This window comes from Panthera pardus, unplaced genomic scaffold (genome assembly GCF_024362965.1).
Source record: "Panthera pardus isolate Hobbes unplaced genomic scaffold, ASM2436296v1 HiC_scaffold_20, whole genome shotgun sequence".
Taxonomy (NCBI): Eukaryota; Metazoa; Chordata; class Mammalia; order Carnivora; family Felidae; genus Panthera; species Panthera pardus.
Window position 1 is genome coordinate 70,756,397 of NW_026526766.1, and position 26,446 is coordinate 70,782,842.

A 26,446-nucleotide genomic window follows, 5' to 3' on the forward strand; every position below is an offset into this window, starting at 1 on the left:
TACTATTTTGTAATATTAATTTTAGCTCATGTCGGTAATATTCCTTAACATTCAGGTTAGGATTTAGGGGTTTAGCAGACATTTCTTGCAGTACGATTCATTACGTGCAAGACACATTAAGCTGTAATTCTATTTTTCTTCTCTTCTTGCAGGGAACTGGGAAGTATTTACAGGAACCATTATATCTGTTGGCAGGACAATATATTAAGCTTAAAACAGTCAGGAGAATAGCAGGACTACTAGTCCAAGCAAAGAATTACACAAGATCTGGGTTTGGAATGCACTTTAAAAGACAGAGGAGGAGCGGATGATTTACTGAAAATATTTTGTCCCCTTCCCCCAATCTTTCTGCTCCATCATACTTGAATAAAAACATAATTCAATAAAAACATTTTCATCCCACATATCTAAGAAATAAATAGATCTTTGGTAATGTTTGTGGAATGTGGTAGAGGCCTAGCACTCGATTCTCCTTCTGGTGTTCCTGAAATCGTTTACATCATCTGCTATCCTTTATAAGGCATTTAAGAAATAGAATTTTTTTTTTTTTTTGGTCCAGAATACGGAATGAGGCAAGCCCTTTGCTGCCAAAGAAAAACTCGACATGGGCTTTGTACGGCCAAAGGTTATCACCATCTGTATTGTATCAAGCCTCTGATTAGCTTGTATAAATATCTGGCAGGGAAGGAAGCTCCCCTTGTCCAGCAAAAGTCATTAAAATGATAAAAATGCAGGGTTGTGTAACATTGTTCTAACACCCGAGATTCATCACCATTACACAAGACTGCAACGCCACCCCTACCCCCTAAGTCAGGCCACAAGGGAACTGTTTGGAAAGATGCTCTTGAAAGAAAAAGAGAAGTCACAACAAATCTGACGTGGCGACAATATTTGCCCTTGGCCTCCATTAATTAAAATACATGTCGGTAGAATACCAACTGTCGCACAGCCCTGCGGTTGTGGCCCAACCTAACTGCGGAGACCAACGAGAGAAGCTCAGAAGTCACCCCTGAAAGACGTGGACTGGAATCCATGCCTGGCGCGACACTCTCTCGGGGCCGCTCTCAGTCAGCGAGCAGGAAGTTAGTAAATACTGTCAGCGTTTCAACTGGTTTTGCACATGTATTTTTTTTCCTCGTTAGGAAACATTAAGGACAAACAAGACACTGGAAGCTACTTATAACACTGTCCTCATCCTTCACAATCTAAGATTTCACCAAGCTTCATCTGTTAGGTACTTCATATTTTTAATCTGAAGACTCAAATATTCTTCAATTCAAGGAATGCTTACTGTTCTGCATCTTTGAATAACACCTCTGGGGAAAGAGGTTATCGTCTGTTGGCTCGTCATTTTCTGGACTTCATAGATTTTATCCTGTTTTTTTTTTCCCCACTTTTATCTCATCTTCTTGCCCTTCTGAATTTGGTGGAAATGTCTGAAGTTTTTCTTCCCTATCACCTTTTGTGCCGGATGCACAATCGTGCCTCCTCCTTTGCATTTCTGACTAAGAACTGATGCTGGCCTCGCATTTTATTTTTCTTGTGACGATATTTCTTCCTCTTGCACATTCTTTCTTTGTTCCTTGCAGCTTCTCGGCCACTTTTGTTTTCATTTCAGTCTGTTGTCTATTCCCTCATTTCTCATCTTATTTCAGCGTTTTATTTACTCAAGTTCATGGAACAAACGCTTTCTAGGATTTGGTTCTGCTCTGTGTAGTGAATTCTTGTGCTTTATCTGTATCTTACATTCTATTTTTATTTTATTTAGCAGAAGCCTTTCAAAGAAGCCAGGTAGAGAGGGGTTCTACTGGATAGTGCAGGTCAAGATAGATATAACCTCATCCCAGGAGAAAAAGTTACAAAAAGCCAAGAGCAGGCCCACTGAAATCTTCCGTAATATTTTTTAATGTTTATTTATATTTGAGAGAGAGAGAGAGAGTGTGTGTGCAAGTGGGTGGGGGTGCAGAGAGGAGACAGAGACAGAATCTGAAGCAGGCTCCAGGCTCCGAGCTATCAGCACAGAGCCCAACAGGGACTCACACTCACAAACCACGAGATCATGACCTGAGCCGAAGTCAGATGCTTACCTGACTGAGCCACCCAGGCGCCCCTAGCCAAAGATGTTTTTAATTATAAAATTGTAGGGGTGCCTTAAGAAATAAGCATGGATACACAGAAAACATTGATTGCAAAGGATGTGTATCCCAAAATAATTTGCAATATAAAGAAAGAGTATAAAATTCCAACAATAGGTACAGGTTAAATAAATTACAGGGCAATCATGAATGATCCTTACAATGCTACTGTTGTGTAATAACAAATTTTAAAACTAGGCAACCACATACAATGATTTTATTACATTACCTGTGCATGTACGTGTACATGTACTACATGTATGGGCATGTATGTATTAGTATGTTTGAAAGTATATACATCCAAATGTTGACTGTCTCTGGTAGTATATTTAGGAAGTTTTACTGACTCCTATTCTGTAGTTTTATATCATTTCTAAATTTTTACTTTTTTCTCTCTAGTCTTTTCCTGGGGAATGTCATGTGAACTCAGAACTTTGAATCTCACCTAAAGATAATGACTCCTAAATAAATCTATGTCAAATTAAACTCTTTAACTCTCAAAGTGAAGTTCCATTGGCCCAGTGGACACCTCTGCCTGAATATTTTATAGTACTCTCAAACTCAACCTATCCTCTCCGTGCAAAAGTAAAGGTTCCTTTCTCCTGTTTTCAAGATACATGAAACGTGGCACCATAAACTATCCCATAAACATGGCACCAGAAACTATACAAGTCTGTATCCAAGAGCAATTATGATGCCTCCTTTCTGATCTATCACCTTTAGTAATCCATCTAGACCTATACCTTTCACCTCTGAAATATCTCCCGACCTTGAAATCCTATTGCCCTAGCCTTGGTTCAGGTACTTCTGTCTGGACTATTGAAAAGCAAGAGGTGTTTTCAGCATCTCTTGCTGAAATTCCTCCTTTCAAGTTCATTTTCTGACCTACCATCAAAGCTATCATTCTAAAATATTGATCTAATCATGTTTTAAGGCTTTCATTATTTTCCCTGTCTCTGAAGTTTAAATTTCTTTACATGTCCTTAGACAATTCAGCCCTAAATAATACTTCCAGCCACATCCCTTGTCGCACCCCATCTCCAGCCTACTTCCCCAACCTACCTCTTATATTATGCCCTCACCACACAGGTCTATTTGAAGGTTTTGGAACATACCATTCTTTCCTTATGTTTGCCCTACCTGAAGTTTTTAACAAATCTTTCTCATCTCCTAATATGTCTATATCTTCATCAATCCTTCAAAATCCAGATCGAAGTTCACCTTCTCTTTGAAACTTTCCCCAAGTCTTCTGCTGTACAGAAAATATTAAGTCAATTCAACAATCCCACAGCACGCCATTACACTAACCCCGTCAAAATTATAGGTAACTTGTCTGGCTACATCCTTAAGCTAACTGCAAGATTCTCTACGGCATAGGTTGATTCTTACATTTCCACTCTGTTGATGATCAAAAAAGGGCTATGCAACCAGTAGATGAAAAAAAAAATCAATAAACAAATGCCTTAATTTTCACTAGCTACACGTTTAACACGCAGAATAAATGAGTAAGTTCTAAGCCAAACGCTACTGTTACAGTAAATCCTTTTCTGTTAATTGTGACATGAAAACTCTTATAAAGATTATGCTTAAACTTATTTCACTAAATCCGGGCAGAGCCTCTATTATATATGAGGCACTGTGCAAGGGTTTTTAATTGTACTATTTGATGATACAATAGAACCATTAACTAAAAACAAGCCAAAACTAAAACAATGACAAAAGTATACCTGGCAAGAGTATCCTGCAGTAACTGAGTTTTCCTATTTATATTACAATACCAAATAAATCATATTTAGGTATTTAATGTGTCTCACTTATTTTAAGTATTTACTCAGGCTTCACAGACTGAAATTCTAGCATGAAAAGAAAATCTTGGCTCAAATAACATTTAGGCTATTTGTTACAGTCTAGCCAAATCACAGAAGAGCCAGAGGGTCAAAAAGAACTTAATCTCAGATTTATGGTCATAGAATTTTTCCACCCACATACATGTTTTTGTTATTAAACATGGACACAAATCATTTTCAAATGGACCCATAGGGACAGTACATCACATTGGGAAATGGTGTGCACAGGAGTTGATGAGTAGAAGACTCAATCCAGACTATAAAAAACAACAGAATAAATAGGCAAAAGCCCAAACAGATTTCCAATAATGCTGAATTCCATCCACTATCCATTCTATAGACACACAAGGAATAAAGGAAATGAAGAAAAGTCAAGTCATCAGAATCCAAATAAAAATGAAAGAGGGCTAAATGACTTTGAATGGTTACCCTTGAATTAAAGGTATTACTCGGTGATCAAGAAAAAATGAAATCTTGCCCTTGCAACAACATGGCTGGAACTAGAGCCATGCTCTATGAGAGCTATGCTAAGCGAAATAAGTCACTCAGAGAAAGACAAGTATCATATGATTTCACTCATACGTGGAATTTAAGAAACAAAACAAATGAACATAGGGGAAAGGAAGGAAAAATAAGATAAAAAACAGAAAGGGAGACAAAACGTAAGAAACTCTTAAATACAGAGAACAAACTGAGGGTTGCTGGAGGGGAGGTGGGTGGGGGGATGGGCTAAATGAGGGATGGGCATTAAGGAGGGCTCTTGTTGGGATGAGTCACTGGGTTCTACTCCTGAAACCAATACTACGCTATATGTTAACTAACTTGAATTTAAATTTAAAATTTTTTAAATGTTTATTTATTTTTGAAAGAGAGATAAGAGTGCGAGCGGGGGAGGAGCAGAGAGAGACTGGGAGACACAGATCCCAAGCAGGCTCCAGGCTCTGAGCTGTCAGCACAGAGCCTGACAAGGGGCTCAGACTCCCAAACCATGAGATCATGACCTGAGCCAAAGTCAGACACTCAACTGACTGAGTCACCCAGGCGCCCCTAATTTAAATTTTAAAAACAGGTATTTGCACGGTTGCAAGATAAAAATTTAGGGAAGGATGTCTTAACCACACTTGGTTGTCAGTAAAAATTGGATATCCGCTTTATTAGCTTCAACAAAATGGGAATTTATTGGAAACAGAGAGGACTATCCCTCCAAACCCAAGAGCAGGGAGAAGAACTGGGCCTCAAGAGGACCAACCAAGCTGCAGGAACCAGTGGCTACTCCCTTCAGCCTTCCATCTGTTTGCCTGTTTGCTTCTGCGGCCACGCTGTGTCTCGTCTCAGTTTCTGTCAACACATCCTCACTCACTCCTAACATTGATGACATTCCTCTGGTTCTCTGTGCACAGTCTTAACTTTATATTCCCTACCTACTGGCAAAAAACAAAACAAAACAAAACAAAACAAAACAAAACAACTATGCTCTCAGAGCTCTTTGTCCCCTCTTCTAAATTCCTAGGAGAAAAAATATAAATGATCCATCTCAACCTCTAGATTGCACACACCCCCCCCCCCAACCCAAACAGAAAAGGATTGCCTCTCTAGGCTGGGCAAAGGACTGACGATGCGATGCGTGTGGTTCTCAGTGAAAATGGTTGCTGACGGACAGGGACTACGGAAGAAATGAGCTTCAAGGAGAAGAAAGAATTGAATACTATGCTTGGATTTATCCAGGAGAAAAATAGTTGCAAAAGCGTATCAGAGCAAATTCTCTTTCTAGAAAAGCACAAAATGCCAGGAAATGATGTAGAGATTTGGGAGAAGTCAACTGTAAACATTTTCCTCAGAAAGGAGAAAAATCTTCTTTAGGATTCAAAGCTGTCAGCAAAGAAACACTGTCTTACTAGGTATATTAATAGTAACTATGAGGGAAAAATTTATCAGGAGCTTAGAATATATAAAAGACACAGAGAATCTAACCATTATGTGGCAAACACTTGGGGTTCAGGAACAACCTTACTTTTCAAAAAGCCAGATATACTTCAAATCAAATGTACTGACACGTGGGAATTCACAGGGAGCAGAGGCTGAGGGGAAACTTCAAGTTCATGAACCTACTGTGTATTTCATTTGTTACAGTTATCCAAAATTTATCAAAAAAACACTTTTAATTGGGACATTTATTAGCATTCCAAATAAATGACATTTTGTTTCATTTTTCTTTTTTTTTTTTTGTTTTGCATTTTAGTTTATATAAATGACCGCATCAATTACCATTCTAGGGCAAAAGATTCTGTGTTTCATAGCTTAAGAAAACCTGAAGTTAAACCCAAATAATTTAAGGTTGCATAAATTAAAAGATTCATTGTATCTATATACTTAAATAATCAATGACTCAAAGTAATATTTACATATGTAAGTGTTCAAAGGTGTTGACTTTTACTTTTTAAAGTTTATTTATTTATTTTGAGGAGCATGAGGACAGATTGAGAGGGAGAGAGAGAATCCCAAGCAGGTTTTGTGCTGTTGGCACAGAGCCTGACATGGGGCTCAATCTCAGGAACCGTGAGATTATGACCTGAGCTGAAATCAAGAGTCAGACAATTAACATGCTGAGCCACCCAGGTGCCCCAAAAGATGTTGACTTTTAAAATTACTTTGAGAAAAATATACCCTGGTGGATTAGCCAACTTCTTTTTTTTAATGTTTTTGAGACCGAGAGAGAGAGACAGAGAGAGAGAGAGAGAGAGAGAGAGAGAGAGAGAGAGACAAAGTGCAAGCAGGGGAGGGGCAGAAAGAGAGAGGGAGACACAGAATCTGAAGCAGGCTCCAGACTCTGAGCTGTCAGCACAGAGCCCAGTGCAGGGCTCAAACTCACGAACTGTGAGATCGTGACCTGAGCTGAAGTTGGACGCTTAACCAACTGAGCCAACCAGGCACCAACTCTTATCATTTAATTTTAGCCAACTCTTATCATTTAATCACATGCTTACACTTACAACAGTGACAGTTTTCCCTAAATATGCACTGGATACATAAGTGAGTCTAGTTCATTACCTAAAGGATTTGAAAAAAGATTTTTCTAAACACTGATGATCATGGAGCTGATTGCTAAAGTGAGCATTCTTTTGACCTGAAGAAACTACTAGAAGAGTCATAAGGGAGATTTTTTTTTCTTTTGTGAAACGGGATGGCGTATGGAAACCAACAAACAAACACACAAACAAACAAGGAATATTACGATGCAGGGGGGAACACTGTGTATCCCCGATTGGGACATACTGAATTTAGTTGGAAGACCAAATTTTATGTGGAGGTTTGGCATAAACATTTATAAACTTAAGTTTAGGCTGTATGGTAATCTGAGAAAGGGACTAGATGTACCTAGGATTGGAAAAATGAATTCTCTTTGACTCATATTTTTAGTTTCGTGGAGAGTGTGAGGTTGAGTACTGACCATGGATTACAGAAACCTAAGAATTCATTCAGGAAACTAGATAAATGAAGAGGACAGACACAGACGTGTTGCAAATAGAAGATGATCTTTCACTTCCTTGGTCTCTGCAATGGTTGGTAGACACATCAGTTAAGGCACACAAAACGGGAGGTGCTAGCCAATCAAAATATACTGTATACAAATGGCACACGAGAGGCAATTCCCTGGGCTGGACGGGGGTCAGAGGGGTGGGGGGTCAAGGTGATCACTTGGGACTACCAGATAGTGAGAGAGCATCCATTCAAATGATAGTCTCCAAATGCTCACTCCTCTTGGTCCTGCATCTGCTCCATGTGGCCTTCTGCTCCGTCACCCATATACCTAGGGCCCGTCATGGCTGCCCTCTCTGCCTCGTGTCTTCGCAATGAACTTCAACGATAAGTATGTATCCGGGGGCCTTGTACCTACTAGATCTTCTGACAGTACAGCACAGGGTAGTACTACACGGTGGTTAAGAACTTAGACCTTGGTTGGAAAACCTCCAAAAGCATGGAGGTTAAAGAACACCCTACTAAAGAATGAGTGGGTCAACCAGGCAATTAGAGAAGAAATTAAAAAATATATGGAAACAAACGAAAATGAAAATACAACAATCCAAACGCTTTGGGACGCAGCGAAGGCAGTCCTGAGAGGAAAATACATTGCCATCCAGGCCTATCTCAAGAAACAAGAAAAATCCCCAATACAAAATCTAACAGCACACCTAAAGGAAATAGAAGCAGAACAGCAAAGGCAGCCTAAACCCAGCAGAAGAAGAGAAATAATAAAGATCAGAGCAGAAATAAACAATATAGAATCTAAAAAAAAAAACTGTAGAGCAGATCAAAGAACTTAGACCTTGGCTCCGACTGCCCTGATGTGTATTCTAATAACTGGACTTACTAGCAGTATAACTTTGGTCAAGTTACCGACATTCTCTGTGCCTCAGTTTCCTCATCTGTACTTAGGGGATAATAATACTAGCCTACAGGGGGAGATTTTTCTGTTGTGAGGATTTAATGAATTCATACAGGGAAAGTACTTAGCATGGTACCTGATAAGCACTGATTGATTACTCATCGCCATTATCATGATGAGTAAAAGAAACTGCTAGCACATTGCCGGGATGTCTGTCAAGCAGATAAAACATACAATGGAACCAACATTTTGTCCAAAGCTGTGAATGGAAACAAGTAATCGTATTTGTAGGAGCTGACAAAGTGGGACAGGGGATTTAGGAGAATTATTATTCTGTAACCAAGGACCACACAACCCTACTTGAGCCAAGAAGAAGGTGATAATGCTTTGGGCGGAAGACCAGAAAAAATAATAACCTGACTTTTGCAGTTACTGAGGATGATACTGCAAGGTTGGTAAAGGGCAGTGTGGACATCGACATGGAGGGAGGATGTGAATTCACAACGCAGAGGCCTGCAGATTCCCCTTCTGAACTCACGGCATGGAGTTCTCCGCAGAGGTGCTGTGGGGTTTGCCCCCCTTGATCAGATTTAGTGTGGGTGTGCGGGCGGGGAGGTAGGGATTCACACTTGCCTGAGATTCTATTCAACAGTTTATGTCGCTCCCTTGGGAAAGTGGTCTGAAGGGTAAATTTGCTAAAATCATTATAATCCATCATTTCAAAAGTCGAGCATCCCCTAAGTGGTCCTCTGAGAAGATGTCCTAACTATCCTCATTTTAGTTTGAAATCAGAGCACAGTACTACCCTTGATATACTAAAATTTAAAATGCTAAACAGACTAAGGTATGTCTTTTCCGGAACACCAGGGTTATAATGAATGTCGTTTGCTAGGTCGTGGAGCATAGATGAACATCACGTAAGATGTAATTTTTGTCCTCCACAAGTAGAGGGGAGACAGGCATCACACGACAAGTGCTATTTGCCACACTTCCCTGTAATTTCCTTAATCAGATACGTCCTTACAGTGTTTCTCCACATTTTGGGAACATGTCAAATGAGTGAATGCAGATTAGTCTGCAAATCCCTGCAAGGTTCTCTGTTGCTGGGACTTCATCAATCTCTGCCTAGTAAATTCTGATAATGGGTCTTACGCCTTAAAGGTGTAGGAGAAAATGGAAATTTCGAAAGAGCAAAATGTGAAAAGAAATAAAGAAAAAGGTGTTGGCGCTTTCTGGGTTTGTGGACCACCAGACGCTCTGTGCTTTGGAGACTTGCACACCTTTACTCAGATCCAGCTCCCAGGAGAGCACTCCACAACTTACTACTGGAGATGTCTTGCTTAATGGGGAACCAAGTGACTCAATTCCAGATACTTTCTGTGGTTGTCCTTTCCCCGTGGAAAAGTCACACCTCTTGGCTTTACAAAGTGCTACTAGGGCAGGCCGTTCCTCTGAGCCCCCTTTCTGCCTGCAACAGCAGACCTTGTCCATCCCTCCCTGTTCCCATATCTCAGACTTCCAACTGCCAGCATCTGTATCTCTTCATCTGAGGGCTTGTTTTGGTGCCTGGAGACCACTCTGCCCACTCACAGGGGAGGTGACAGTGACAGAGAATTGACGCCCTCCGGAGAGCAAATCTCGACAGCGACAGATGAGACTAGGTCTTTAAATGCCACAGATCCCTCTCAGGTGTGGTCATTCTAAAGCTTGAACTCTACAGTGCCCCCCACCCCTGGTACAGTTAGCCACTCTTAGCTTTTCTGCTGTTGGTTCCCTTCTCTGTCTCATGGCCTCAGTGTTTAGTTAGGATCACCTCCCAAACAAACAACTGGCACTTGAATCCTCATCTCAGGTTCTGCTTCTGGCAAACCCAAAACTGAGACATTGGCCGTTGTCTCTGGCTCGCTTCTTCTCCATTACACAGGCACGGGGACAAATGAAAGCTTCTGCCCAAGGACATTTCCAACCAGTATATAGAATGCCGGTCTCTTCTTTGCTAAGTTGCTGGAAAGGAAACAACTGGACAAAGGACAGAAGAGATCTGCTTTCAGTACGAACTCTGCTCTCCCCCAGGGTCCCAATGGCTGCTCTATTTCACTGTTTATCTCTTGCTCCCAAATTCTCTGTCCGGTGGTACAGACTAGAGTCGGATGCTGGGCAGGAGGTGAGGGGGATTGAGTTTATAGGGTCTGTGCTGCACAGTCTGTGAACTCTGAGCGAATAAATCACTTTCGGTTATTGGTGGCTCTAAAATGTGGAATGCTCAGTGTTCTTTCGTTTAAGCCGTGGGTCCTGGTGCAAAATCTGGGGCAACAGAGAGTCCCACATAACATCCTGTTGCAGATGAGTATTTAAAACACAGATTTTTACTACTGACCAGATACACAAAGCCTAAACTTTGGTATCTTTATTGCCAGAAAAGTCCAACAACGGTCTCAAATTATTACTTTTGACGTGCCATTTAAAAGCCAAGCACACATATTTTGAAGGAAATTGTGACTAAAAAAAGAGCAATCTTGGCTACAAAGAGTAATGTGAAAAACATAAACAAAAATTGCTTCGCTTCTTTCAGAGTGAATTTCAGGTTCAATTGGAAAGGTGAAGCCTATAAAACAGGATTAAAATGATGAGGCTTTACTTGCAGATATGACTCAACTGGCGTAGGTCAAAATATGTAAGCCAAGTTGAAAGAAATGCCAGGATCAAAATACACTATCAAACAACACCTCTGAATGTGCCTGAATGTTCTCCATCAACAACAGCAGGCACACAGACGGTCTTTTACTGCACAGGACAAAAAAAAAAAAAAAAAACAAAAAAAACCTCACAATAAAAAATGAAGCATGAGAGCTACGGAAAGAGAATGAATTGTGGGAAACGGGTCCTTTGAGGCAACCATTTCATTTACATGTGATAACATTAGAGGGGTACAGTCTTTCTTCCCTGAGAATGTTCTTTGATGAGCATTACCAGTAAGGATGAGAGATGCTGACAGAGCAGTGGGCACGGCGTCCCTCTCGGTGTGTGACAAGACAGAGGAAGGCCACATTCTCCCGACCTCTCAGAAAGGTGATGGAGGAAGTTATTTCCACCATCCGCAGCCTCAACACCCTGCGCTGTGTCACCTCATGGCCAGCTGTCCGGGCTCATCTCCTCAGCGAATAACTGAAGGCAGCTTGCCAAGCAGTGAAAAAACCACCGTCATCTGTGTGCACACTTGTGTGGGAATCTGGGTTCTCAAGAGCCAGTGTGGCACCAGGAGGGAGGAGAAGGACAGCTGGGGTGGGGTGACAGCGTCTGAAGGGTCAGTGCTTTCAACCCAGTATGATTCTCCAGTCCTAACAGACTCAGTGCTACAGTACTTGGCATCTGGTGAAAATAAGACTAGAATTATATCATTTTAAGTTTCTTGATAATTAGCTAAAGCGCCTTTCATTTCATAAGGCAGAGCTATGCTGCGGGATAGAACACCATATTCTCCTGAATATTTAAGAGAAAAGCTGAGCCATAAAAGGACTTTCATACTTGAGACCGATCCCTTCAGGCTATGCCTCCAATGCCCCAAAGGTACGTCTTCAATCACCTGTGCCCAGGTAGACATTGAGATTTCACTTCCCGTTATATAATACATGTTCATTGTAACTACTTTTTCAAAGGCAGTAGAAATAATATAATTCCTATAGATAACTACTGTTAACATTTAAAAATTTTTCTTCCCAGTTTTTTTTTCTATGTTATAAATACAGTTCTATATACTGATGCTAAATACACACACAGAGTTCCAGCTCATTTAATATGCCATTTGGCCAATGTATTACATCATTAGGTAGCTTTCAAAAATGTGATTTTATTGACTATGAGACATTTCATTGTGGATAGGATATTTGATTAAATTGTCTTGAGTTGTGGGAACTTGGTGGTTGCTGCCTCCAGTTTCTGTGTGGGGTGGCAGCAATTACAGTTACCCTCTGCCCCCCCACCCCCACACCACTTCTCACTCTTCTCCTGAGGAAGAGGGTTTCCCCAGCCCCTCTCTGCCCCCTTCTCTTTGGCCTCTGGCTGCCAGGAAACAGCTAGGTTTTACAGGGGCAAGCTCCCATGTGCCCAGAACTGTCTTTCCTGGGGAGGCAAGTCAATCTAATTTCAAGATTCAGTATTAGAAAGCTGTGCACCTAAGCTACATTCTCCATCAGCAGAAGACAAGGACATGTTTGATTCTCCACCTGCCTTTTCCGTTGCATTGAAATGCAATGGATTTGGAACTCAAGAGAGGTGAAGAAAAGTATAATTTACTGAGCCTTCCCAAACCACAGCCAAACTGTTTCTAAATTTTCCCTATTCCAAGTAATGCTGAGATGAATATCCTTTTAGAGGAATCTTTCACTATGTCTTGGGTCATTATTTTCTAAGAAACTCCTTGACTGGTAATTACTTAGTTTTAAGATATTTACTTTGAAGACCTGTAAACATACTGACCATTTATCATACTGCTCTGGAAACATGCTACCATGTTGTAAACACACAGATGTATTGTGAATGCTCCCCATTGGGAGGAAGATCTTGAAGATGTAAGAAAGAAGGGGAAATACTTGGTGGAAGGTCTTCCTTGGCTGAGGGAAGAGACCCTTACTCTAATACGTATAAGGAAGCATTGATGCACGCTGAGTTTGTGGAACTAGAGGAACTAGTGAAAATTTGGAAGAGTTCACACCTGAGAAAATGCATATGTATTTTAATCACATAAATGTATATGCATTTAAAATATCATATTTGAAAGTAAAAAATAAAAACTACATTTTGCATTGGCGGCTAGTACGTCCTATAACCAGGTGCTACAGGATGGACATTAAAATAATGAAGGTTATCAGGAATGGTTCAGCAGGAATTAAGAAAATAGTGCATCAAATGCACGTATCGCAAAGTATATTTCATATGCTCTAGCAACAACTTACAACTGGAAAAAACATACAACTTGGACTTTACTAATTAAATGACTAAGTTTACTAAGTAACCTTACTTAGCAAATGATTCAATCGTGTAATAGCTCCTGCTAAGAACTTTCTTTAAAATGTTTCTATCAGTATTGTGGGAAGTTATTTCCCCCTTAGTTTTGAATTACATCTATTCACGTGAAACAAGGTAACTATCACTATTTCAACATATACAGTAATGAGAACCTGTCCTCAGGTTTATAGCTTTCAAGTTTACTCCGTCTACGAAAGAACTATATGCTCTGAATTTGAAAACTCCTTACTGTTTAACACTACAAAATAAAATAGCAACTGCTTGAATGACCTCATGAGAAGGACTGGTAACAAAGAAGATACATGCTATAAAAATCTTTTTATGAATATTGATAAGAAAATTACCTACTAATGTGTTGCAGATTTCATTTGCACTATCGCCCATCTCATGTGAAGAGCTGTAGCAACATTGAACATACATCATCAACTCTCACAGAGTTTTTCCTATCCACATTTGGCCTCCAAATCATAGCAGGTTACTGGATATAAGCTGAGTCTATGCCAGAAACCCACTTTTCATATGGCCTGGGGAGCTTTAGAGAACAGTCTCAAAAAATCTATTGGAAAGGCAGCCACAATACAGAACAGGACATTCCTTTTAATGTAAAATTCTCTTAACCTGACAGCTTACTCTAAGAAAAGCCAAAGAAGTACCATGTTTTCCTGAGAAGTGTTCATTTGGGTTTACTTAATTAATGACAAAATATTAAAATTAAAATATTAATTTTATTTTATTGTGTGCATTTTCCCCCATCACTTTCAGTACAATATTTTATTTGGGAGTTAATGCCATATTATTTAGAAGCTTCTGGCTCCCGGGAAAATTACATAAGTAGCTTTCGATGCCAAAATTTACATGGATTGCTCTGGAACATTGATAGTTTTTACTAAAAGAAGTGGAACCTAGTACAAGGAATAAGTTAGGCGAGGCCTGACTCTTCCATCTTGAGCTGAATCAGGCCAGTGCCACTAAGGAAGAAATGAAGTGGGATTTCCAAAATTTCCCCAGTTAGACACAAGCTCTCCCTGACACACTGGTGTGGCAAAGACTGCTTATAACTTCCTCAGCATCCATTCTCTTCTCCCTCCTCAAGGATGGATATGAACCCGAGTTGTTCCAAATGAGGCCTACGTGGAAGTGTTGTGCACATTCTCAGAGTCTCCTTAAAGAATGGTGTAACTCTTCCAATCCATGAGCAGGGAATGTCTTTCCATTTCTTTATATCTTCTTCAATTACCTTCATAAGCTTTCTATAGTTTTCAGCATACAGATCTTGTACATCTTTGGTTAGATTTATTCCTAGGTATTTTATGCTTCTTGGTGCAATTGTGAATGGGATCAGTTTCTTTATTTGTCTTTCTGTTGCTTCATTATTAGTGTATAAGAATGCAACTGATTTCTGTACATTGATTTTGTATCCAGCAACTTTGTTAAATTCATGTATCAGTTCTAGCAGACTTCTGGTGGAGTCTATCGGATTTTCCATGTATAATATCATGTCATCTGCAAAAAGCGAAAGCTTGACTTCATCTTTGCCAATTTGGATGCCTTTGATTTCCTTTTGTTGTCTGATTGCTGATGCTAGAACTTCCAACACTACATTAAACAATAGCAGTGAGAGTGGGCATCCCTGTCGTGTTCCTGATCTCAGGGAAAAAGCTCTCAGTTTTTCCCCATTGAGGATGATGTTAGCTGTGGGCTTTTCATAAATGGCTTTTATGAGAATAAATATTGTCAAAATGTCAATACTACCCAAAGCTATCTACACATTCAATGCAATCCCAATCAAAATTGCACCAGCATTCTTCTCGAACCTAGAACAAGCAATTCTAAAATTCATTTGGAAACACAAAAGGCCCCGAATAGCCAAAGTAATTTTGAAGAAGAAGACCAAAGCAGGAGGCATCACAATCCCAGACTTTAGCCTCTACTACAAAGCTGTAATCATCAAGACAGCATGGTAATGGCACAAAAACAGACACATAGACCAATGGAATAGAATAGAAACCCCAGAACTAGACCCACAAACGTATGGCCAACTAATCTTTGACAAAGCAGGAAAGAACATCCAATGGAAAAAAGACAGTCTCTTTAACAAATAGTGCTGGGAGAACTGGACAGCAACATGCAGAAGGTTGAAACTAGACCACTTTCTGACACCATTCACAAAAATAAACTCAAAATGGATAAAGGACCTGAATGTGAGACAGGAAACCATCAAAACCCTAGAGGAGAAAGCAGGAAAAGACCTCTCTGACCTCAGCCGTAGCAATCTCTTACTCGACACATCCCCAAAGGCAAGGGAATTAAAAGCAAAAATGAATTACTGGGACCTTATGAAGATAAAAAGCTTCTGCACAGCAAAGGAAACAACCAACAAAACTAAAAGGCAACCAACGGAATGGGAAAAGATATTTGCAAATGACATATCAGACAAAGGGCTAGTATCCAAAATCTATAAAGAGCTCACCAAACTCCACACCCGAAAAACAAATAACCCAGTGAAGAAATGGGCAGAAAACATGAATAGACACTTCTCTAAAGAAGACATCCGGATGGCCAACAGGCACATGAAAAGATGCTCAACGTCGCTCCTCATCAGGGAAATACAAATCAAAACCACACTCAGATATCACCTCACGCCAGTCAGAGTGGCCAAAATGAACAAATCAGGAGACTACAGATGCTGGCGAGGATGTGGAGAAACGGGAACCCTCTTGCACTGTTGGTGGGAATGCAAACTGGTGCAGCCACTCTGGAAAACAGTGTGGAGGTTCCTCAGAAAATTAAAAATAGACCTACCCTATGACCCAGCAATAGCACTGCTAGGAATTTACCCAAGGGATACAGGAATGCTGGTGCATAGGGGCACTTGTACCCCAATGTTCATAGCAGCACTCTCAACAATAGCCAAATTGTGGAAAGAGCCTAAATGTCCATCAACTGATGAATGGATAAAGAAATTGTGGTTTATATACACAATGGAGTACTACATGGCAATGAGAAAGAATGAAATATGGCCCTTTGTAGCAACGTGGATGGAACTGGAGAGTGTGATGCTAAGTGAAATGAGCCATACGGAGAAAGACAGATACCATATGTTTTCACTCTTATGTGGATCCTGAGAAACTTAACAGAAACCCATCGGGGAGGGGAAGGAAAAAAAAAAAAGAGGTTAGAGTGGGAGAGAGCCAAAGCATAAGAGACTGTTAAAAGCTGAGAACAAACTGAAGGTTGATGGGGGGTGGGAGGGAGGGGTGGGTGGGTGATGGGTATTGAGGAGGGCACCTTTTGGGATGAGCACTGGGTGTTGTATGGGAACCAATTTGACAATAAATTTCATATATTGGAAAGAAAATAAAGATTAAAAAATGTAAAAAAAAAAAAAAAAGAATGGTGTAACTCTCTTTGCTCTGTCCTTCCTGGAGTCTGGAGTAAGCCCCTGGTGTCTAAGTAAGCACTCCAGCATCCATCTTGGACCACTGAGGTGCCCTGAAGATGACAGAACAGAGAGCCCAAAGGAAAGACTCCAGATCCCAGAAGACATCACAGACTTGCCATACTAGAATTTTCTACTTAAAACAATTCGAGAGAGAAATAAATGTTTATTGTGCTTAAGCTAGTGGCACTGGAGATTTTTCAATTACATCCAGCTAAACCTACTCCTAGCTAATTCACTGGCTAAAAAAGGAAGCTCAGAAGATAAATTAGAAGGGACTAGGCCATTTCAGGCTCTGCCAAGGATTAGTCTATGTTAGACCATGGAAGAGCAATCAAGGACCATGAAATGAAATTCCCTGTGCCAGGTCTCTGATGAATTGAGACAGATCACACCCAGAATTGCTACATACTACAATTTGTTAAAGGGAGGCCAAAAAGTCAGATTTTTTACAAAATGCTATTTTCTGATTTTAAAATCTCTGCTAAAGTTAGAAAATGTATTGTATGTATATTATATATAGAGAGAAATGGATATTTAAACACACACAAACATGAACATATACACATATCTCCAACTGAAATGCACCCGCAGAATGAAAAGGCCTGAAAGCCATGGTTTATGTCTTCTGGGTTAACATGTTTGGCTTTATATCTTATGTAACACTTCAGCTTCAGAAATGGAATCTTCCACTTCTCCCTAGCTTTTGATATAACTCAGGACATGGCAGTAACACAGTAAAATGTGGGAAATGGCAGGGGACACAAGGAAAAAGACAAGATGACAAGTCAGAAGGCTGGATTGACTCTGTCTGTGGCGTTTACTTAGCTTTGTGATTAGCATTTAGTTACCTGACTTCTAGAATCTGATGCTGTTCCTGTAAATCTGTAAAACTGACTGTAAAATCGTAATATGAAAGCACTTTGTAAATTATAAATCACTTTACAAATTAAAGGTATAATTGGTCAAGAATGATGCATTTAATAATTTCATGGCCACTATTGTTTTATTTTTTTATTTTTTAAGGTTTAATTATTTTTGAGAGAGAGAGTGTGTGCATGCACAAATTGGAGCAGGGGGAACAGAGGATCAGAAGTGGGCTCCATACTGTCAGCGCAGAGCCTGATGCAGGGTTCCAACTCACCAACCCTCAGATCATGATCTCAACGGAAGTCGGACACTTTAGCAACTGAGCCACTCAGGCGCCCCCATGGCCACTATTAAGAGAGATCGTCTCTTAGCACGTTTGTACCAGGAGGACATGGCAGGGAGTAGGGGGTGGGAGGGACTTTCCTATCCTTTGACCACAGAAGTGAAGTAGGACAGGACAGTCTAACCTCTCTCTGTGTCTAGGCATCCAAGCCTTTGACCAAGAGTTCTCAAGATGCATTTCAGCCAAGCATAACGTAATACTGGCAGCCAATAATGGTAAGTGTCTTTAACAGAAGCAGGAGGTGTACATTCTTATTGCATACCCATAATAATAATACAGTGTCCTGTATGCTGGGAAAAGCAAAAGGATAAATAAAATATATGCAAGTGGGGAATTAAGAACTTTGGATGCAATCGATATTTGAGAATTATTTGCTCTCTCTCTTCAAATGAACAATTCTGGAACCATCTTTGCCTGGGAAATATACATGGGGTCTGGATCTATTTTATGCACTGAGGACTCATTCCTTTCTTTCTTTCTTTCTTTCTTTCTTTCTTTCTTTCTTTCTTTCTTTCTTTCTCTTTCTCTTTCTTTCTTTCTTTCTCTTTTTCTTTCTTTCTTTCTTTCTTTCTTTCTTTCTTTCTTTCTTTCTTTCTTTCTTTCTTTCTTTCTTTTTCTTTCATGCTGCTAAAGTTCCTATAGAAGACCAAGGCAATAGGGGAACTGTTGAAAAGTTTAAGTAGCACAAAAAAGAGAACATTTCCAGAAGTACATTTAGAAATAGATCTTCTCAGGATCGAAAAAGAACTTAGCTTTTGCATCAGTGAGCAACTCTTGACATCTAAATCATGCTCTCAGTTTGGAACAGCTGAATCTACTGCAGATTGTATGGCTGCCCCCGCATTTTCCCAAAGGAAAGGAAAATTCAAACCTTCCTTATTCCTTTAGCAGTTGGGCCACCAGAAAGACTGCTGGAAAATGCCCAATGGCTATTATCAGCTTATTGTCTGAAAACAAAATGGCCCTAATTTTATTCATCAGGGTTTTAATCTAGGGCCATCTCACACATCTCCAGATCTTATTAGAAAACTTAAAAGCAGATCCTTTCTTCCCATGAGGCTGACAAAGCAGATTCGTGTCCTGGTAACAGTGTGAATGTGTACTACTGTGGACATATAGCAATGATGCTCTTTGCCTACAGCTAGGAAGGGCTGCCCCCATCCATTCCCAGTCTTCTGGCCATCTCAAGCTGGAATTTTTGGTGAGACAGCACATTCCCCACCAAAGGATCCTATTTCTGGAACTCTGAAACAATGGGGAAAGCAGAAATTTTTTTCAAAGGAAGCTTCATGCTATTTGTTTAAGAGATACTTAGCGGGGCACCTGGGTGGCTCAGTTGGTTAAGCAGCCGACTTCGGCTCAGGTCATGATCTCGCGGTCCGTGAGTTCAAGCCCCGCGTCGGGCTCTGTGCTGACCGCTCGGAGCCTGGAGCCTGTTTCGGATTCTGTGTCTCCCTCTCTCTGAACCTCCCCTGTTCATGCTCTGTCTCTCCCTGTCTCAAAAATAAATTAAAAAAAAAAAAAGTTTAAAAAAAATTTTTAAAAAAAATTTTAAAAAAAGAGATACTTAGCAAAAGTGATGTAGGAATGAGGAGATTTTATTATGACTTGAAATGCTGAAGAGGTGGAGAGCTTTGCATTCATAGTGGGGTTGATCCAAAATATGCAGTTTAGGAAAGGCAATGTATAATAAGTACATTGTGGGGAGAAAAACTAAGAAGAAAAGTCATTATGAAATTGTCACTCCTTGAAAAGGAAAATCTGAAGAGATTTCTGTTTATTTTGTAAAAGGTTTTCACATAATTAAGTTCAAGGTGCTAAATTTTACCCCCATTCTCTTGGTTGTGCTTCTGGAAGGATCTGTGCTAAGTAGATTTCACTGCTTTAGTCCTGTACTCTTTGATGAGTGCCGGGAGATGGTGTCTAAAAAGAAAAGGTCTACGTTGCGGTTTACTCTTTGAAATAAAGTGTGATAAGGGTCCACACATATACTTTCCATTAAGCTGTCCAATTCTGATACCAAATAAAAAATGAAGCCCACTGTTATCTTTCTGTTTAGTCGAAAAGTCATATGTGCTGAAATATAACAGCAAATTTTGCGTTGGCAGAAGAGATTCCGTATCTTGAGATTTTTACAGAAGAGGAGTAAGGTGTATGCATTGTGAGGGGTAGCTGTGTGCTTACAGGCACATCCTATATCTACGTTTATGTGTCTGTGTATTTGTCTGCCTGTGTTTGTGTCTGTGTATCATTGTGTGGACATTCAGTTACAAGTGGAAACATTTGAAAAACTAATTTTTCTGGGGAAAGTAATTAACAACCTCAGAACTGCCCCTATGATTTTCAATTTCCCAGATCATAAACACAATCAGTTCCAGTAATACCATTGTGCACACACATGGGAATCTGATGAACTGTCTCATTTCCATGATGAAATGTATTAAGTTTCATATCCAAATCCAAACGACAGAGCTAACCATTTTCAAACTAATTCCCCAATGAGATATGCCTCCCTGATCCCCGTGCAATGAATCCATATTCAAACCTCTACTAATGTCATTTTCAAACATCAGTCACCTTCTAATCAATTTTCTCCAGACGGCATACTTTAATTACACCTAAGAATGCTCATCGGGGATTTGGAAAGGTTACAGTGAAGACATGTAAGTCTCCAGGTTAGACAGGGACGGAGTCCAGCTGACCCTCTCCTGTACCTTCTCATAACCCAATCAAAATGAGAAAAGAAAAATAAAATCAAGGGGAAGTTGAGTTAACAAAAACTTTTGAAAAGTCTCTGCTTGTTAATTACAAATGGATCTAGGCTGAATTAAGGCACTGGGAACCTTGTTGGCAAGTTCATTTTCCAAGACAGGATGTAGTATTTGGAAGGAGAAAGCTGAAGACAGAGTAGGTCTGGAGGCAAGCAGTGTGTACTCGATTCATTACCCATATAACTGCTTTGGATCAACGTACTCAGGGGCCCCAAGCCAACCTGGCCAAGCTAAACAGAGGAACGGGTATATGGCAAGTTTTTCCCTGATGCAGCAGGGTTCTTCTCTGATGGCGTGGGTGGTGACATCAGGAATAAGGCCAGCCTTAGGACCTCATGAGTACTTGGAGTGGAGGCCAACAGAGGACTGGATCTGCAAAACTGAACCCTGACTGGTGAAACAACTTCAATAAAAAGAGAGCATCTTTAAGGAGTTATTTCATCTCTTAGAGGCAAAAGTTTTTGAAACATCACAGGAAATGAAAAAAGCACAAATAAAAAGAAAAATAAGTTCAGTGACAGATTTAGAAGGCAAGTGAAACACTGAGAAAAACTATTTGCCTCATACTTAGCAGCAGGAGGGTTAATACCATTACGATGCAAAGAGCATTTGCAAATCGGTAAGAACCATCCTCAAATAAAAAATAGGTAACAGTCCCAAAATATTTTAATGGATATTCAAAAAAGAAGAACTATATACGGCAAATCATATATGAACAAAGTGTTGGCTGCATCCCAGGTACCAATCCAGATAACTGCACATAGCTGTGTAATTTGGTACCGATTTTCTGCAGGGAAACTTGGCACATGTACCAAAGGCCTTAAAAGATGGGCACACTCGGGACACCAGAACAGTTTAGTCGGTTAGGTGTCCAACTCTTGATTTCGGTTCAGATCACGATCTCACAGTTTGTGAGTTCTAGCCCCACGCTGGGCTCTGTGCTAAGAGTGGAGCCTGGTTGAGATTCTCTCTCTCCCTTTCTCTCTGCCCCTCACCCTGCTCATGCACTCATGCTCTGTCAAAAAATAAGTAAACTTTAAAAAAATGAGCAAAAATTTAGTAACACAGTGTTCTTTTTAACAGCCTAAATATATAATAATAGGTATTTATGTGGTAAAAACAAAGGCATGTTCTATAGTGGAATACTAAGTGACAATGAAAATGATACAGTATAATTCTTTTTTTATTTTTATGTTTTAATGTTTATATATTTTTGAGAGAGAGAGAGAGAGAGTGCGAGCAGGGAAAGGGCAGAGAGAGAGGGAGACACAGAATCCGAAGCAGGCTCCAGGCTCTGAGCTGTCAGCACAGAGCCTGACGAGGGGCTTGAACTCACAAACTGGGAGATCGTGACCTGAGCTGAAGTCAGATGCTTAACCAACTGAGCCACCTGTGTGCCCCAAAAGTATATTTCTTTTTATGGAAAGAAAACTGAAAATATGGTGGAACAGAACGTCAAGTTACAAAAGAGAACATACAACATGATCTTTTGGGGGCAAACACTGTTTATACATGCACAAAATCATCCCTGTTACCTAGATAACTGCAAAGCCAAGAAGGCTGTGTGTCATAATATTACAATGTATTTACACAAAGTTTGTCTGATTATTTTATTTTCTGGTTATAATAATAACTATTTATCATCAGTAAATAAAATATATTTAAAAAGAAAAAAACGAATCAAAGAAACTTCGACAAGAATCCAGATACAGAAGATATATTCAGAAAACCAATAACGTTTCTGCACATCAAGAATAATTCTTTAAAATTTAATTTGACAAGGTGTTATTCATGGTAGCAATATTGAATAGAATATATTTAGATCTAAATTTGGAACTAGATGTAGGACTTATTAGAAATCTACAACTTTACTGAACAATATAAGAAGAACTGGTTATGTATGGACATACCATATTTTTGACTTGGAAGGACTATTATTATAAAATATAAGTAATTCACAACTTAGTTCAGTATTTTTCCATATTGATTAGCACCACACTCTAACCAACTGAGCTAACCGGCCACCTAGTATTTTTCCATATTGAAATGAAAATCCTGGGTGCTTTCATTTGAAATATGTGAAAATGAATTAAAAATTCATATTAAGAAATAAATACATAAAAATTGATTTTAGAAGCATAAGAAAGAGGGAGAATTTGCACTACCATATATTTATATTGTAAAGTTATAATAATTAAATCACCTTTGCAAATTTAAAAGTGATCAATATATAGTAAAAATTAATAGAAAGCCAGGAGAAGATAAATACCCATAAGATTTAATATATGATAAAAGTGATGTTCAATTAAACTTGAAAAGGATGGATGACTTTTAAGCAAATCATTTGAGGACAAATTTACTAAAAAATAAAATTAGACATCTTTGTCATGCCATACACTAAAATAAGGTCCAGATGGATTAAACTGTTAAACGGAAAACCATGTCTCCAACTTGGGAAATGAAAAGACCATTCTAAGAGTATAAGCAAATACAGGACCTTAGGGACAATGTTTGATAGATTTGAATTATATAAAAAGTTAAATCATCCATCTAATGACACTGCAATAAAGACAAGTAAAAGGCAGTGAACAGTTGCAGCATATACAAAAAAGAGTCACCACTCTTACTATATAAAGAGCTGTTATAAATCATTAAAACCACACACATACACACACACAACCAAACGTGTACTGTCATTGCAAAATGGGCAAAAGTTATGACCAGGTAATTATCAAAGGAAAAACACAAATGCCCAGTACATACTGGAAAATGTTCATCCTCAATAAAACTTTTTTAGTTTCTGAATTTGCTGAAATGATACCTCTATTCACCTGTGAAATTGGCAAAGATATTTAAAAAGTTAGAGAGGGAGGGAGCCAAGCCATAAAAGACTCTTAAAAACTGAGAACAATCTGAGGGTTGATGGGGGGTGGGAGGGAGGGAAGGGTGGTTGATGGGTATTGAGGAGGGCACCTGTTGGGATGAGCACTGGGTGTTGTATGGAAACCAATTTGACAATAAATTGTATATTAAAAAAAATAAAATAATAGTACATGTTATTGGTGACCATGTGGCAAACTAACTGCTGTGATACTCTGCTGGTGGGAATGTAAATTGAGACAACCCTCCAAGGGAGAATCGGACAGTACGTATCAAGAAGTTTACAAACGTTCAAGTTCTTTAATTCAGGAACTTCTATAGAAATGCTTCCTAAAGTAGTTAAAAGGGTGCACAAATATTTGTGTCTACCATAACTTAGTTGATAAAAACCTTAAGTGTCCAATAATAGGTGACAGGTAAATTATGGTGTATGTATTCAATGGAATATTATACAACTAATGTTGATATCTAATACCTATATTAGATATGTAATATGCTAGAGTAGATCATTTTGATATAACATGAAAAATGCAGGCTACAAAACAGCAAGGCATCAATTGGGTGAAAAGTGTGCACAAATGTGCATACTGGGCAACTGTCCAACAACACGTAAACAGTGGTTTTGTAAGGGTGATGGCGTTACAGTTTTTCTCCCCCCTTTTCCTCCTTTCTGTTTCATTCATTCCACAAACACTGGCTTGCTATTATGTGTCAGGCATGTCAATATGTTCCAAATTTTCTTCAACTGAATATGTATCACTTGGTAATCAGAAAAAGTTAAATGGTGTAAAACCCCATCATCTAAAACGGACTTCCTCTTGCAGATGCTAAAAATTCTGTAAAGGTCTCAAAGTAAAAATAGGAAAGGCACGCAAGGGTAGCAAAAGCATAAAATAACATGAAAAGGAATTGAGAAACTATTCCGTTTATGCTACGTCTTACCTTCAGAGACACTTCATAAAACACACTCACCTGTTCAGCTCAGATATGGTCTGTCCTTACAAGTGTGAATGCGAACCGCATCTTAAGGGTCCCTTCCTAAGAAGGCCCTCAAAGAAGACCACTCCCTCAAAGAAGACCACTCCGTGCCATCACGCTAAGAGGTTAAAATCCATGACCCCCGAGGACTCCCACCTTCCCCCCCCCCCCAACAATGGGAGGCTAGGTATGACTCTGATTTTGTGCAGGGGAACTTGACCTGGGGAGGCTGTGGCTCGCCCGAGGCTGAACCCCGGGTTGGAGGGGAGCGGGCAGCAAAGGGTGGGCAGGGCCGGGGGCGAGGGCCGCAGCCGGGAGGGCGGGCGCCTTACCGCGGCTTGCTGGAAGGCGCCCTTGGTGTAGGTGCCGCCGCCACGGTAGGTGATGGCCGGGATCTCGCGGCTGAGCAGCGCGCACTTGTGCTGGTGCGCGCGGCGGTGGGAGATGTAATCGACGCGCGGCACCACGTTGTTCTTGGACGAGAAGGTCACGATGGCCACGCGCGTGGCCGTGGGCACCACGGGGAAGTCGGAAAGCAGCTTGCGGACGAACTTGAGCTCGCTGAGGAAGTTGGCTTGGCCCACGCTGGACGACTCGTCCACCAGGAAGACGAGCTCCAGGCGCTCGCTGAGCTCCCGCAGCCGCCGCACGCGCCGCCGGAACGCCTGGCCCAGCCGCTCCACTTTGCTCTCGGCCGCGTCCTCGCCGGGCGCGGGCGGCGCGGGCAGCAGCCCCGGGGCCCCGGGCGCGGCCTCGGGGAAGAGGCGGAAGCTGAAATTGCGCGACGGGGACATCTGCTGAAAGGTCGCCCAGCCCGAGACGAGCGCCAGACCCCAGCAACAAAAGGCCAGGCGCGGCCACATTGCGCTGGAGACGGAGCGGCCGGCCCGGAGCGCGGGCGTCGGCCCCGGCGCGGAGAGACGCTCGGCCGCCCGGCTCGCGGAGGGGCGTGCGCGGCGCGGGCGCGGGGCGGCGGCCGGAGCCTCGGCGCCCCCTGATCCCAGCCGGGGGACTACGGGTGGGCTCCGGCGCCTCGGGGGCTCGCAGGGAACGGCGCGCGCTCTCTACCCGTCGCGCTCTCGCCCTTTTTCTTCCCCCTCTCCTCCTTCCTCTCTCCCCGAAGCCTATAAAATGTTTGAAGGAAAGGGGGCAGTCAAGAAAAATCTCCCGCGTCCCTCCTTCTCCCTCTCTTCCTCCTCTGTCTTTCCCGCTCCCCTCTCCTCTCTCCTTCCTCTATCTCTGCCTCTATCTCTCTCCTCCCCCTCTCATTCTCCTCCCGGGATCCAGCCAAAGTCTCGGAGATTCCATGACACCAGAACCCCGCGTCTGTCAGGCTGTCAACATTCCCGCAGCAAGCGCACCAGCGCCGAAGCCCTGATTGATCCCATATGTCTGGCAGGAGCTGCAGAGGAATTCACTGGAGATGGATCCAGATACCGAGAGTGCCACAGTAATTGGAAACACTTTGTAGAGGAAAACACACACGGACCGGCCAGAGAGTTGAAAGCATCCTTTGAAAACTGCTTGCTCACCTTTTGTGTGTCTCTTTCCCACCCACCCCCCCCCCTCCGGTGCCCCCAAACCCTCACCAAATACATGTGTGACTTTCCTGGTGGGGATTTCTGATCAGTTGCTGTGTGTGCGCGTATAGACTCTTGAGGTCCCCTCAGACCACGCCGTATCAGGGACTGCATCGACCCCCACGCACCTCAGGGAGATGATTTGTCCCGCTGCTTCATCCGTGCATTTATTTATTCATTCATCTGTTCATTCA

At 41.0% G+C, this 26,446-nt stretch overlaps 1 protein-coding gene across 2 annotated transcripts in view; it reads right to left on the reverse strand.

The window, feature by feature from the left end:
• Positions 1-26,120, reverse strand: part of SVEP1 (sushi, von Willebrand factor type A, EGF and pentraxin domain containing 1) — a 201,326-nt gene extending 175,206 nt beyond the window's left edge. The window contains exon 1 of one of the 2 annotated variants that reach the window (XM_053908172.1): positions 25,005-26,120. In XM_053908172.1, the coding sequence (XP_053764147.1) occupies positions 25,005-25,535 (531 nt within the window). In that variant the 5' untranslated portion in view covers positions 25,536-26,120. The remainder of the gene's footprint in view (positions 1-25,004) is intronic. The other variant, XM_019454226.2, reaches the window with a different exon arrangement.
• Between the last annotated feature and the right edge of the window lie 326 nt (positions 26,121-26,446).